General features: G+C 43.5%; 2 protein-coding genes across 2 annotated transcripts; one reads left to right on the top strand and one right to left on the bottom strand.

The window, feature by feature from the left end:
• The first annotated feature begins 1335 nt into the window (after positions 1-1335).
• On the top strand, positions 1336-6611 carry LOC110974184 (transmembrane protein 229B-like). Its single transcript, XM_022225626.2, has 2 exons — positions 1336-2166; positions 5310-6611. The coding sequence occupies exons 1-2, from the start codon at positions 1894-1896 to the stop codon at positions 5643-5645; spliced, it is 609 nt and encodes a 202-aa protein (XP_022081318.2). The 5' UTR covers positions 1336-1893; the 3' UTR covers positions 5646-6611.
• LOC110974182 (uncharacterized) lies at positions 6124-15304 on the bottom strand. The gene is made up of 8 exons (XM_022225624.2): positions 14879-15304; positions 12925-13188; positions 12592-12703; positions 11936-12078; positions 11453-11591; positions 10920-11061; positions 10236-10443; positions 6124-9831 (listed from the first exon to the last, which is right to left on the bottom strand). The coding sequence occupies exons 1-8, from the start codon at positions 15057-15059 to the stop codon at positions 7877-7879; spliced, it is 3144 nt and encodes a 1047-aa protein (XP_022081316.2). The 5' UTR covers positions 15060-15304; the 3' UTR covers positions 6124-7876.
• Between the last annotated feature and the right edge of the window lie 25 nt (positions 15305-15329).

Here is a 15329-nt window from a genome sequence, read left to right on the forward strand (position 1 = left end):
CCACCAGAAAACATAATTGCAAAGGTATTTGTTCGTAGGTAGTGATCCGGGGATTCCATCCAAAATCTGTTCACTCTCACTGTTCTCACAGTGCTTGGTGGGAACTTCCTATCTTGTTCTCACTTCAAAAAGTTCATAAGTCATTGTGATCAGATTGCTTCGGTAGTCCAATGAACATGTCCAATTCTTCTAGGCAATTTCATCAACACCCCTCAAAAAAACAATGGGGTGAAACTCAGCCGGCCAATTCGGTATTTATTTTTTTTTCACTGTATTTCAGGTCCAAGACAGTGGCTCGTATACCACCGGTTGCGGAACGATTTTTGAAGTGTGTGTGTGTGGGGGGGGATTTGTTAGATCATCAGGCATTAGCCATTTATAGCTCGATCCAGTGAGCTTTACCCAATTAGAGGACCTGCAAAATGTGGTGGGGGCAGGCCTCCCAATCGAAAAAGTTGGGGCCACTGACCACCCCGTCCCCCTCCCCCGCCCCTAGTAGCTCGTCCATCCTATGGGCCACCCTCCAGTCGTCTGGTAGCGAAGTCGTGAGTTCAAGCCCCCTGTAGGTGTTATGGCTACGCTTATGGCTACTAATTAATTTATGCAGTTATGCAAATTAGCTTACCTTAATATTACATAATGTTGAATAATACGAGCTGAGGTTAAGTGTGGCCGGGGAAAAATGAGGTTGGAGTTGCTGCATCTGCGTGTGTGGAGCAACTATTCCCCGCACCCATTTTTGCACTTAAAAATGCTTTAAAAAGTAATTACTGTTTTATTTAATTGCCTTTGATATTTGACGATATCTACACGACTTCCTTGCAAATATCTAATCGATTTCTCAGGTTAAAAAAGAAGAAATTTCATTATTTTCAGTTGGGCAAAAAAAATCAAGTTCTAATTATGTTACGCAAAACTTCGTATGTAGTGTGGAATATTGGAAGTGAAGAAGGGTACATTGCGTACGTGATGACCTCACCCACCTGAATGCTTCCCATGCACTCAACTTGCCCGTTGCCAGTGGTTAAAGAAAGTGGCCGTCTGACCATTTGTCCAGCGTCTACAAATACATCTGACTACTAATTTCTTGTTTCAGAACAAACACCTCTGGGGCTGAATTGTTGATTTTTTGTATTTCCGTTTATGATACAATTTCCCATACCCTCTCTCTCTTCTGTACAGATTTGCAATATAATTATTAACACACGTAAAATTGTACGTGTACAGTTATACAGGCTGTGCTGTGCCCAGGCAGGCATTGCACTCTGTATCAAGCTGCAACCCTTCCCCTCTGCAACTGTCTTTCAATTGTCGCGAACAGTGAGCAGCACAGGATCACAATTTAGTACCCGAATAGTTCCAGGCTCAAAAGCCAGGCTGTTACTTTGCTGTACTGTGTTTGCTTTCATATTCAAGGTCACTATGTTCAGTGCATTTTACTATGAAAGTCACGGCGAGTTACATTACAACAGTTTGCCCTTTTCGCTGAGGCTCGTCATTTCCTCTTCACTGGTTCGGCACATGCACGGGTACCTGCACGTTAGCACAGGGCAGGCTGATTGAGTGCATGCATGATGAACTTTGGGGACCTACTCTCCAATGGCATATTGATTCAGCGATTAGCTGTATTAGTCACTGTATCGGCAATGCGCCACCCGGAAAAATGTCCATTGTCTGCTATCTTGATAAGAAGAGTGTAGCGACCACGCACACGTGTTTAGAGCCACCAAAAATCTGTTTCAACGAAGACAGCTATAGCAGAACCCCACACAAGCAGAAATTTTAGCTGGGAACGCAGTGTTCGTCATACTGCAAACAAACACTGCATGCACGCGAGCGCCAGATCGCAGGCACAATTTAGTCATTCGGGGGTCGAAATAGAGAAAAACAGGCATGAGGGGATCGAGCAACACTTCAAACGGTGCAGTAACCAGGATGATGAACGGCAAACGTGGCAAACGCGCCAAAGCAACGCCAAGAATGGATGTCAGTGACAACCGCTCGACCGAATCATCATCTGTGTCCGACGTGAGGCAAGACGAGTCTAGTTACCAGCCCCTGCCCTTGATGGCGCGCCTGTTTTTCTACGGGATGCACGGGTTCCTGGACGAGGTCATCTTCACCGCATTGTATGAGATCGTTATACACAACAAGCCCAATTACCAGGTGAGAAGGATGGCATTAACTGAAAGTGAACTTCACTAATATACAGTGTCTTCTTTGCTCTGTATGTTTCACCTGTCTCAGTTTTATAATTATTTTGTCATCATTCACTTTCTCTTAAGTTCGAATGCATCCATCTGGCCGTCGTTGCCGGTAGAGCTAGGGAATAGGGATGGGCCTATTGCCCTCTCTATAGGGAGAGGCCGGGGGTAACTCACTCCAACAGAAGGGTCAATTCTGACACTTTTTCATGACATTTAGCGTTTGTTTACTTTCCCCTTTAACTCCCCAAATGAAAACCATTTGTGTTAACGATGTCCTTCCCCAGCGACACTCATGCACCTAGCTATTAGTTAAGCCCCCTGTGGTAAAGACGGTTCTTATTTCCCCTTGTCAGTCGCCGCTATCTCGCCTTCAGTACATTGGCAACAAATCGTTTTTATATAAAATAACATTTATTTTATCTCTTTGGGTGTAACACATCAGCGTGGTCATAAAGAAAGGGTTAGTGTCGCTCAAAAGAAAACCAATGAGGAAACAAAACAAAAGAAACAAGTTTAATTTTGAGATGAAAAGATCTTTGCTTATCTTACCATAATCATTTCTTTCGAACACTATTACTGGAAATGCCGGTCGCATTATTATGACCTGCTGACGAAAATTAATGCTGTATTAATCGAATCTGTTATATAACCTGAACGCAAACGTGAGCAAGATCTATACGAGTGGACATGTATCAGAATAGCACTTAATTAATCGATACAGAAGCACAGGCTTAACCGAAGTTAAGTAACTAGGTAGTAACACGAAATTTGAAAGTTTCACAAAGGTATCTAAATCTGGAAAAATGATGTGGAATTTTGTTGTGTGATGTTATTTATTTAATACGAAGGGGACATTTAAGGCTGGGGAGCTTGCATGGTTAGACGTTATCGCATTTGCTGCATCAACTGCCATCGGTTATGATTTTCCAGCTTAGACTTCACAAGACTGAATCATCCTGTTTTTGCAAACGGAACGAAAAGGGCATATTACGGTGTCCCACAACTGTCGAAGGCAAAAGCGCCACGGCAAATGTAAAAAAAATGCCTTGGCAAAAAGCAAACTACAGGCTTTACGGTTCTGGGATGGATGTCGATCTTGGCCTAAATGCTCGAACACACAAAACAGGAAAACTATTTCAGTATCAAGGATGGCATCCTGCAGGCACGTGGCAACGTACCCGCATGTCCTTAACTGACGTAAAAAAAACGATGGGCCTGGTCCCCCTGGAATAATTCGAGTCCGCCTCGGAGCTTGTACCACCTAGAATGACGAAGTTGGTCGTAGATACGGACTACTACATACACTATGTGCACGCAGTGCGGTCAATACAGCACCTTGCTTGCCACAATATTACAGTGTAATAGAAAGTAGGTTTGCGGTAGCACCATTGACGCATCTCTTTTGTGAGTATTAATTTGCAGTTCTGAAAAGAACCAGTGGTACTCGACGTTTCAAGCAGTATGCTCTGCTCGTCCTCAGGAGAATGCCGGATATTGCCTGGGAGTGGAGCTTAAGTAGTCTGGTGGAGGATTCTGGAGACAGGGATTAGTCCGATGAAGCGTGAAGGCGGGAACTCTGGAGAAGGGATTAGGCTGGCTCGGTGATGCGTGGCGGTAAACTTACTCAGGTGTGGCAGTACTGATGGGGGTGTGCATGGGTAAACATGGGTGCCAAGGGTATAGAGGGCCCATACGCAGACTAAAGGAAGAACTGGGGCAGGGTGCCAAGGGTATAGATGACCCATAAGGCGAACTAAGAAGGGTTGAGGATGGGGCGCCAGATGTCACTGATGGTGAAGCCTGTGTTTTGCGGAACTGTTCTGTTCTTGTAAATCTCAATTGCCTCACAAACACGGCGTGGATGCCATTGCTCTATGTTGGCAATGAGATGGGCTTGTTGCCAGTGGACTTGGTGGTCTTCAGTGCTGGAGTGTTTGATGATGGCAGATTTCTCGAGATCCCCCCGTCGTCCGTGGGCTCGGTAGTGAGATCTCTACCAGTCTTGCCGATATACACCTTGCCGCATTCGCAGGGGATCCTGTAGAGCCTGGCTTGGTCCTGGGGTCTTGCTTGTCCTTGTGAGACTGGAGAGCTGCTTGGATCTTGTTGGGGGCGGTATGGAAGACTTTGATGCCATGGGGTAGAAGGAACCCATTAGGCACATTAGTTCTGTCACCCTCCCCTACATAGGCAATACCTCCCACCGGATCCAGCGCATCCTTCTACACCATGGCATCAAAGTCTTCCATACTGCCCCCAACAAGATTTTACGGGTGGAAAAAATTGATCAGTCGCATGTTAAAAACAAAATCCATTTTGCTACACCACCGAACCCAAGACCACTTCAATGTGTGTTACTACCGACTAGACTGCAACAGGCAAGTTGTATAAGTTGTAGAGGGATGACAAAAGCAGAGCTCGAGCAGTAAGTCCTGAACCATTGCATGGTGATATACACAATGGCGTAGAAAAAATGATCTGGGTATTTTAGAGTTCATTTTGTTGGAGTGACATTCAGTAATGCGATACTTGCGCCAAGCGTTGCGTATCCGATAAACTCGCCCCCGGGGTGATTTTCACGGCCGGCCGAAGATAGACAACGCACTCGTATGTGTCCGTGAAAGTGAAACGCATAAACGCATCGTGTACGCAACGCACCCAAATAGCATACATAATGGAAAGCCGCCCGTTGATTAATAACACTGTCTCCTCATTCAAGCGCAGGGAGGATGGTTTTGGGTAGGTGAAAGCTGTCCAACGGATGCTTGTCCCCCTTTGCGACCCCCTTTGAAACGAATACAAATACAAACAAGAGTTTATTTGCCTTTGGCTCCCCCATTGCGAACTATGTGCCCCCCTGGGAATGTCACATCAGTTACATCGGGCAAAAGCGCGAGTGTCGCTATACTTACTAGACTGTTCTGATTGGGGAGCGTCGACACGAAAGTTACGTAAAGGGGAGGTTAACGGAGGGGGGTTTAACGGGACATGCGGTTTAGAGTTCCCTTGTCCCCGACAACTCCGACTAAAAAGGCTAGGGGTAGCTTAGTTTTACCCTCACCTCAAGGTTTACAGTTCTACATTTCTCTTTTATCTCACCAGCTGGTTGGATACACCTCCATCTACTCTTTCTTCATCTACGGCAGCGCGAGCTACGTGGTGGAGAGGCTCTACGTTAGCCTCCGTCACCGAGTCCCGCTCGCTCCGCGGATCGCCCTCTACGTCTGCGTGGCGTACACCTGGGAGCTCTGCAGCGGACTGCTGCTGCGCCAGTTCGATGCGTGCTCCTGGGACTACAGCGACCACGCCTACAACTTCATGGGCTTGATCACGCTGGCCTACGCGCCGTGCTGGGCCCTCTGCGGTCTGTGGCAAGATGTGCTGACCCGGTATCTTTTGAATCTACGAGTGGTCCCACCTCAAATGAAACTGACTTAAGTGGTTCGATGTTTCCTTTTGCAGAAAATAGTTCTTCCAAGCGAGACACGGTATTTTTAGTGAAGTAACGGCGCACAAACCATCATGTTCGGGGCGTTGACGTCATTTGACAGTTTGGCAAGAGTTGTGAATGCCCAACCTGGAATAAAACTCTTCGAAAACGGATGTGTTTGGTCATTATTTAGAGAAATAAATTTTCTAGCAAGGAGCAAGTTTCCAAGCGGAAGCGATACAATGATGGCGTCTGCACCTTTGGCTTAATATAGTCACTGTCTGAGACCAAGCTTTAAAACTGATCAAGTAGGCCTATCCACGGAATCAGTTGACAAATAAACTCTGGGAAGTGGGTAATTTCCATTAAGCAATACTTTAAACGGAAGTTTGAGAAGTATGTTGGAAAAAAAGAAGATAAAAACTGGGGACTAAAAGAGTTGCACAAAGGTAGCCAAGGCGGCATGGGGACGGCTTCGTTTCCCCCCCCCCGTCATTTGCACACAGTGTAGGCTGCCGTAGCTGTGGAAAGCAATGATTTTATACGCAACCCGATTCTTCAAATGATATGTATGCTTTACCTACCAGTAATTTAAGTCAGTAAAACAGTTTCAGTATTACCAGAAGATATTTATTAAGAAACTCTTAAAGGTCAAGAACAGCGGTATTTAATCTGACATTCCGGTTTGCCTTTAAACTCAAAAATAATCCTAGTTTATTAAAAAATGTCATTTCAATGCAACCTACTGTTATATGAAAGCCTGCTCTTTCATAGGTTAGACATTTGTTGGAATAGATCTATGCATGTACATACTTATAGTTTTCGCTATACACAAAGTACGGAGACCGGTATTTTAGCTACTAGTTCAAATGGCATTGCGACAGTTAAATGGTTTATGTTTTTGGCTATGCATGTGTGACTGTGTGTGTAACTTTACTGTAACTCAGATTGATAATAAAAAAATACTTCTAAGAGATCTTTAGTTTGGATTCTCGATTAAAACAAGGAGCAAACAAACATTCCAAACAGATCACAAAATGCCTAGCCTTATCAGTGAATATTTAGTTCAGACAGTCAGCCGAACAAAAACTGAATCCCAGAACTGATTCTAGCGAATATCTATGAGCAGTGTACATGTACAACATCCATTTCTCACTCATGCTGAATTTTAGTTCACTCTTTTGCGAATCAGATTTGGCAATGTGCAAACAGCTTTGACACATGCTAATCTGGTTACCAGAATTAGAGACCATTACTGCAGAGGTACCAGCATAAGACACCAATGATGTAGTCCAGACCTCGCAAGCCCATCAAAAGACCATCAAAAGACCAACACAAGACCTCCAGAGTGGGTTAAAGTTGCAAGCTATTCAAAACAATGCAACTTAAGCATTCCTTTATCACTGTTCACCGTACTACCTATAACAGGTCTTGCGCAAGGTCTTACCTCTGATCTTGCTAATTATGGTCTTGTGACAGTCTGGACTACAACACTTTTAAGCGTAGGAGGTATCTGTGCCTAAAAGAAATCTCTAACCAACAGGGTGCTGTGCCTTCGCACAGTGCCAAAACAGTAATGGCATCTCCCTGGATTCGACCATGAGCAGTGGTATAGCTTGTGTTGGGCGCAACCATGAGGTTCCCTTCCTCTTCCCAAAGCCTGGTTTCATGTATCTCCAAATTCAGAATGTTGAGATGAAGGTAGCAAGTAAGTTATAGAGGTTTGCGGTAGCACCATGCAAGGATATCTCTTTCTGAGTACGTGTGGTTCTGAAAGAAATCTCAATATTCTCGACTGTATGCTCTGCCCGCCGTCAGGAGACCATGTTATCCTCCAGAAAATAAGGTGGCCTACTGCTCCCTTCAAAATATTTCTTTTGCTCATTCCCACCAGGCTTTATAAAGGGCTACGGCAACTAATTCAGGATGCAAGCCCTAATTTTTATTTTCAAGCACATATTGGATACAATTCAATAACTGAATATGAGGGGTCAGCATTGTAGCCCACAATGATTTGTGAGTCTGTAGCTGTGATGTACTTCCTTCACAAAATTCTGTGACAAGCATCTGCTCTTCCAAGTGCCCTGTGAGGGTGATATGGATGAGCAAATATATAACAGGATCATGACACCAGGCCCTCGAACTTTTACAAGTAATGTGAGCATGTTGAAACATGACAACATGATACTTGGCAAGTTTGGGGTAAACAGGCTGGTGATTCAGAACACGATCCTAAGATTTAGTAGTAAGCATATGGCCAGTATGCATACTGCCCACTGTATGGTGATTCGTGATAATCACTTGGGCCATAATGCAAAGGGTTTTCCTGATCAGTTGGATTGGGAAAATTTGTGGTCGCAGATGAGGTGAAGTTTGGTACCCTGTACCAACTACTGTATGCAGAAGGATCATATGGTGTAGGTAACCAGCCATAATGTGCGGTAGTTTCAGGTTTAGATTTCCACTCCTGAGAGTTTTGGCTTCCACTGGGTGCAGCAGGACCACTTTCAGAACCATCTGAACTTTCTTGACAGTCTGAAGTCCCGGTGCTCTCTGTAATAGAATCATCCGTCTCACTGCAGCTGTCAGCATCACTCTGTGCATCTTCAAGATTTGAAAGGTAAGTTGTGTAGGCTTGCCATATGGGATCCTCACCTGGTGGACATGTCTTCCTGGATGGATGACTGTTGGAGACTGAAGCATCTGTCTGCTGCTGATCATGAGTTGAGCTGCTGTTTGCTTCTGGTTCTTGCCAGTCTGGCATGACTTCTTTGGCATTTCTTTGGTTAGCATGGTGTAAGGGAGGAGCTGATGAAGGCTTACCACTTGCTCTGCATTGAAACTTTGATTCTTCCGATGTTAATGTCACTTCACCTGGTTGCTTTGATTCTGTTACACCTGGTGAAGCTTTAGATGGTCTCCTCTCTACTTGGGTCCGTCTTTCCGACCTTTCAGATGCTAATTTCCTTGCTTCGCTTCTGCCTACATTATCCAGCTTGGCAGAATCACTCCCGAGAGCAGTCAGAGAAATGTTGGACATAGTTCCTACTGCATAACTGTCAGCAGGAGGGTTCATACTTTCCAAGTAAGTGTCATCATCATCGCTGCGCCTGGTCTCTGTGATATGTAATCTTGTCATTTCTTCGGTCACAAGCCCGCTGAAGAAGGCCCGAGATGGCCGCCATGAAAACGCTACCTTGTATCCCTTGTCTGGTTCAGCACAAGCTTCCACCTTTTTGCCTGAATCGTGAAAGTCTGCTCTTTTGTCTTTTCCCTTCTCAGTCTCTTCAGTATCATTCTGTTTCTCATCAGATACTGTCGTCAGAGAAATGCATGGATCAGTAGCTTCTCCCTTATCAGCTTCCTTCGTGCCATTTTGGCTGAGTGTCTCATCACGTGCTTCAAAGTCATCACTTTTCCCTACTGAGTCGTGAACAAAGTCAGAGATGCTAATAATTTGGTCCCGTGTTTGGGATCTCAAGACATCATCAACTGCAAGTCGATCAAGCTCATTTATCTCCTCACCATTCATGCGATGAACAAACATTTCTTCAACTGAGCAGCTTAAATCTTCAACTTCCGAAGCAGTTCTTTGTTCATCTTCAGACTCATTCTTCAAGGCACCACTTCCAGCGAAACAAACTGGCTCTTCAGCAGTTTCATCTTTGACTGTGTCTAAGAGACCTCCCAGCTGCATGTCCACCGATTCTGAACATCCACTCATGAATTCCACAAAATCCTTGGCAGCTTTCTCCCAGGTCCACATCTCATCCTCCCTCCTTGGGCTAAACTTCTCAGCCAGTGAGGGAATCTTGAAGTCGATTACTCCATCCATTTTTAGGGGCATGCCCAGCGTGTCCACCTGGCAGGATTTATCGGAGACACCTGTGCAGGCTGCATTTAAGACAGAGTCCCCTTGTTTGTTGACCTTCAACCAGAAATTTGACCTTTGATCTCTATTTCTGGGAGATGTCACAGCTGTCTTGTTAGTCAAAGGAGGCTCCTTCACTACATTATCACTGGCTTCTCTGGCTCCTGATACACACTGTAATTCCTCCATGCCGATCTCTGCGTCAATGTCTGGATTGTCTTGACTATCAGAATCACAGTCAAACCCAGAGGTTGATTCCTCCTCGGTGTCAATACAGCTTTGATCGACACAGATGGAATTCACCAAATCTGATGGTACGGGGTCTGAGAAACAGAAAGCAGAAACTGGAATTGAATAATCAACTAGCAATGAAAATGTAGAAAAGGAATGGCATGAAACATTTTTAAGCCCAAACACAATGGTATGCATTTATGCTCGTAATTCATTAAATGCACACAAATAATCAAATTTCAATTTTTTTTAAAGGCTGGAACAGTGATTCCAGTCAATTAACAAGACATACAACTGAGTGGTTACAAAAAGGAGGATATTCCGACTAATAAAACTTTTCAACACTGGTTTTACCTATAATCAGAATGGCAAGGAAGTTAAAAGAGAAAATCCAGCAGATTCAAGGTGAGGTCTAGTGACTGATAAACTCACATTGTAGTATTACAGATTCAGTACTCTAATTTTACACTCCAAAAACATTTGGTCTGAGTCCAACCTGGCAGAAGTTGAAGACTAACATGGCACTGCTTCTGGATGTTTCTCAGCAAGGTCTCCTCGTTGCCCTCGCTTGCAAACGTCACCGCAACCCCCTTGCTGCCGAAACGACCTGCCCTCCCTATGCGATGCATGTAGGTCTTGCCATCAGATGGGACATCTAGGTTTACAATAAGGTTCACATTCTCAGCATCTATTCCGCGGGCCGTCTGTCAAGTGAGAATGAGTGCAGAGCATGATTCAAATCAAAGTGCAAAAACAGTGTATCACAATTGTTGTGTACATGTATGTTGAGAATAACAGTATACAGAGCACGCAACCAAGAAAGTGCCCTTGACTAGCTACCATGAGAATATTAAGGTACACATTCAAAGTTAACTGTCAAAGCTCCAAAACTTGGATTTCTTGACCCCAACCCTTCACATCCTGTGAAGAATTGTGAAGAATTTAGGAGGGTAAACATGGCCACAAACACTTTACAGGAGGCTTGATGACCTGTTGAAAAACTGAAGAAAAAGAAGTTGCTACTCGGTTCATTCATAGATGAAGAATTCAAGAATGTTGCAACCAAAAAACACTCTGGAGGTCACAGGTCATTCTTTCAACTTAACTCTAAACACATTCTTGCCACACACTTCCCCAAATCCAGCCCCCTACAAGTTAACTTCAATAACCCTGTTCTCACCAGGTCGGTCGATATCAACACACGGCACTTGAAGGTCTTGAGCATGGACATTGCGCTGTGTCGCTGCACCTGGTCCTGATTCCCTGAAATGCAGGTGCTTGGCCAGCCACGGTCACACAAAATGTCAGACAGATTCTGGGCTCTGGTACATGTAAGGAAATAGAAAGGAAAAACAAAACAGGAATTGTTTATGATTTTTGTACTCCATGCTTTGGGTCTGAACAAATCTAGAAACCACAAATAATATTTATATAACCCATTATGGAAACAAATGATACATCTAGGAAGTAACCACCTAGTGCTTAAGTTCCTCTCATCTCTAAAGGGATTGATTAAGACATGCTAAACTGGAAAAAAGCTGGAATAACAGAGGTTTTCACAAGTGTCTTTCCAGCTTCCTGCTCACTACTTTTCAAAAGTTTTAAGATGTTGAAACTTTCTAGACATATAAATTATCCCCAAATGGAATCACAAAGCAGCTACCATACTTGTAAATGCAATTAAATTTACACTCCTGTGGCAAGGTGTCTCACCTGCTGGACAGATTGGAGAAAACCAAGCACTGGCTGAAGGACACCCGCGTCAACAGCTGCAGCAGATGTTCAACTTTGACCTCAAAAGCTTTATGGTACAACCCATGACTTGGGACAACCTTGTAGAACTGCTTGATTCCTGAGTAAACATGAATAAAGTTAAGCAATCAGAAACAAAACATTGTTCACAGAACATAAAGCCCTTCACAGTTAATTTGTCTGTGAGCAGGTAAAGAAAGAATTCTATATCACACTTTTAGTAGGCTATGCATTCATAAGTTCTGCGAGATCTGGATCTGAATTGTTCTTGTTTTGTTTTCTGAGGGGGAGAGGAGAATAACTTTCATTATGCCACAAAGTTGCAGTCGAGGAAATTACAGTACCTCTGACTTTCATCTCCTCTGGCAATCCTTTAAATCGTAGTCATTTGACCAACCACTGCAATGGCAGTAGCCAAACAGATGAACAATCCAAATGACCAACCTTTGAGAGCCACTTTCCTGGGGTTCAGTCTGACAAACGTTGGGTCTCTCATGTAAGAGGTCAAGCCTTTTGCCAGAGCCTCAGGATAGGTGGCTGATAGGGCAAGCATCTGCTTGTTGACAGGTAAGTGGTTGTATATCCAGCTATTACCAAAAATAAAGGGATAACAGATGGCGAAACAATCAAGTCAACAGTTTTGCTTGAAACTACTGAAATTGATGGAAACTTGAAAAAAATACAAGTGGGATATGCTCCTCCCTCTCAGAGGGAAGCTTTCACATACAGCTGCAGTTGGTAGTGAATTTGTTCAAACTTGTAGGTATTTGCCAGGCTTTTTAGGGGTTGGTGTTTTGGATGGGGTTTGGATTGAAGGTTGGGTTGAAGTCGGAGGGGGGGACAGAATGGGGTCAGTTGAGCTGGAATTGGATTTGGTTGAAGTTGGGTTGGGATAGGGTAAGGTTGGACTGGGGGAGTGAAGTTGGGGTTAGGGTGAGGATGAGTTGGGATCAGGTTTGGATGGAGTTGGGGTCGGTTTGGGGTTGAGTTTAGGTTGGGGTGGAATACGGAAAGGGTGACACCTCAGTTGAGCACACTTTTCCATCTCGTCGCGGTATTTACATGTATCTTCCACATCATCACTGGTTATGTAAACTTACTTAATCTGATCCTGGAATTTGTCGTCCAGGAGCTTGTCTGCTTCATCTAAGATAAGAAGCCGGATGCTCTCTGTACGCATGACATCATACTCGATGAGCTGCTTCACACGTCCTACAAACAACACTTTCTCAGTTTAGCTTTATGTGAAATGATGTCACTTGTGCTGCTGTGAGGATATCTGTTGACTTTCCAAGATCAAAATTTTATTCTGTACGTGGAAGTCATTTCCTTGGTTCAAAATGCCAGCTTCAAAAAGGATTTCAACAACAGGTTTAGCTTTTCAAAACCATTTCCATTCACCTGATTTGAATTAACGGATTAGGGCATTATACCTGGAGTGCCGACTGCTATGTGGCATTTCTTCAGCTTCTGTCGATCAGGCCCAAAGAGTGTGCCGCCAATAAACGTGTGGCATCGCAAGCCCTGCATGGCGCGTCCGATGGACTGAATCACCCCTTGCACCTGGGTAGCTATCTCCCGAGTAGGGGTCAGGACCAAGGCTTGTACACCTGCACACTGCAGATCCAAACTTTCCAGAATTATCACACTGAAGACACATGTCTTACCCGTTCCTGACTTGGCTTGGACGATCATATCTGTGTAAAAAAAGAGCAATAGTGTTGAACTTGAACCTTGTGCAAGTTTATTGTACTCCCTCCTGAGTTGATAATCCTATAAAAAATTGGATGTTTTCAATGGCAAATCGACTCACGATGGAGTAAAAGAAATTTGTGCAAGGCTCAAGATTGCACTTTACATTAGTTGTCAGTTATCAATGTGCCCAATAAAATGTGTGCAAAAATCTTCTAATGCAAAATACAATTTTAAAACTCATTCATTAAAGCGACGGCTGGGTATGCATTGTTCTGCAATGTGGCATCTCAAGGGCAAGGCTTGCTTTACATGACGATATACTGCAGTTTGCACATTATTTTCAACTTAAAAACACACTAGCAAGTTTTGTCTCTTCATGGTAGGATTTTCAGGAAAAATGCCTCCAAATGAATTACCAAAGTAAATAAAGTCACTATGTCAATAAGCCTTATTGCAAATACTGCATGGGTGATTTAGCACAATGGTAGAAAGGCATCATGGGAAGGAATATGGGGCAATGTTTGCTCCTTCTGCCTTCCCACAATGCCTTTCTACCATTGTGCAAAATCACCCATGCAGTATTTGCGACAAGGCTTATATAGTTACTCTATACTATTAACCAGGTTGTGGACCAAACCACAATCTAGCTATGTCCCTTGATTCTGCTTATGTCGCTTGTTCAAGCGGCAAAGATGTCATTTTTATCAGGTCACATGATAATAATGTAATTTTGCGATTTTACGAAAATAATGAGATTTGAAATTCTGGCAGCCAACATGGCCACCGTTGCCATTACTGTTACCGTTGGAGTCTATGGCAAAATTGTTTCCAATCACTATTTTGGAAAACCGCCACTGTAAACATAAAATTTGCCACGGTGAATCGATGGAGATTTGTAACGGCAACATTTTTATGCATAAAGTAAACTTTGGTAAAGCTTTATTTTTTTCGCGTAACCGTTTTCATCGGCAGAATTGAACTCGCCTGCCCACCAAATTTGACACATCCACGGCAAGATTTGACTGAAAAATCTCTTCAGTCCACTTTTATAGATATCAAATGAAAGGAAAGTTTCATTTAGATCTTGGGTAGCAGGTTTCCTGTAAATCTGATCAATCAGAGCAATTTGTATTGAAGGTTTTGGCCAATAAGGAGATCGATGTCATCTGCGAACCATGATCTAAAAATAGTTCCAAAAATACATCATCGTTGCACAAACGAGCCGCGTATGCATAGTCCGGCGTCGTCGCTAGATTGTGGTTTGGTCACCGACCTGTTAACATGTAATTAGCCAAAAAAATGAATACAAGAGAGTGATTCTAAATAATTCCCAAAATAAACAAACCCCAAACCTAATTGGGGCAGGTTAAATTGTATAATATGCCTTTTTCACGTTTCATGTATGCATGCTCAGAAGACAGAATAGAAGGGAACATATTCATGACAAGAACGTTGCGCAACATTTAACGAATTGCTGTTCACAATTGTTATTGTTGTAGACAATTTGTTCCCCTCTAGCTTTGCTCACTTCATCGCACGGGGCTGCTACAATCAACATGGTCACAGAACGGGAGATTGGCTTATTTATAGGCATAAACAAAGTAGGGGTTTAGGCCTATGTAAGTAAATTAATATGACTAATCTGTTAATTAAGGCACACAAGATCTCAATTGACTAAAATTCGATATCCACCTAGTCCACACCGCCCGAGTGGTATAGCTTTCAACTGTATTGGCGATGGTCGCTCAAACCCTGCTTGCGACAAACCAGTTAACACAGCTCGAGACAACAGCAACGATCCAAAATCGATGTTCACATTTTCTTCATTTAAAACATCGCTGGTGCGTTCTTTTGATGAATAACTGTGCGCCATCACCAACACTTCCTCTGGACCTTAAAACTTTGAAATCACTTTTTTTATTAAACACCATTTAAACTATACACACAGAGCCCAGAACACTATGTTAGTCATGCTAACCACTTATGGAGGCCGCCATCTTTAAATGGAAAGGGCAAAGGGTGAGGCCATGTGTATTATGTCATCGAAAGTTCCATTGGTCAAATGAGCTTCAAAGATAAGAAAATACCCAATCGACAACGCTGACTCATCAAAGAGGTTTACCGCCCACTTTCGGGCTTCAGC

This window comes from Acanthaster planci, linkage group LG04 (assembly GCF_054643075.1).
Source record: "Acanthaster planci isolate LZ-2023a linkage group LG04, COTS_SCS, whole genome shotgun sequence".
Lineage (NCBI taxonomy): Eukaryota > Metazoa > Echinodermata > Asteroidea > Valvatida > Acanthasteridae > Acanthaster > Acanthaster planci.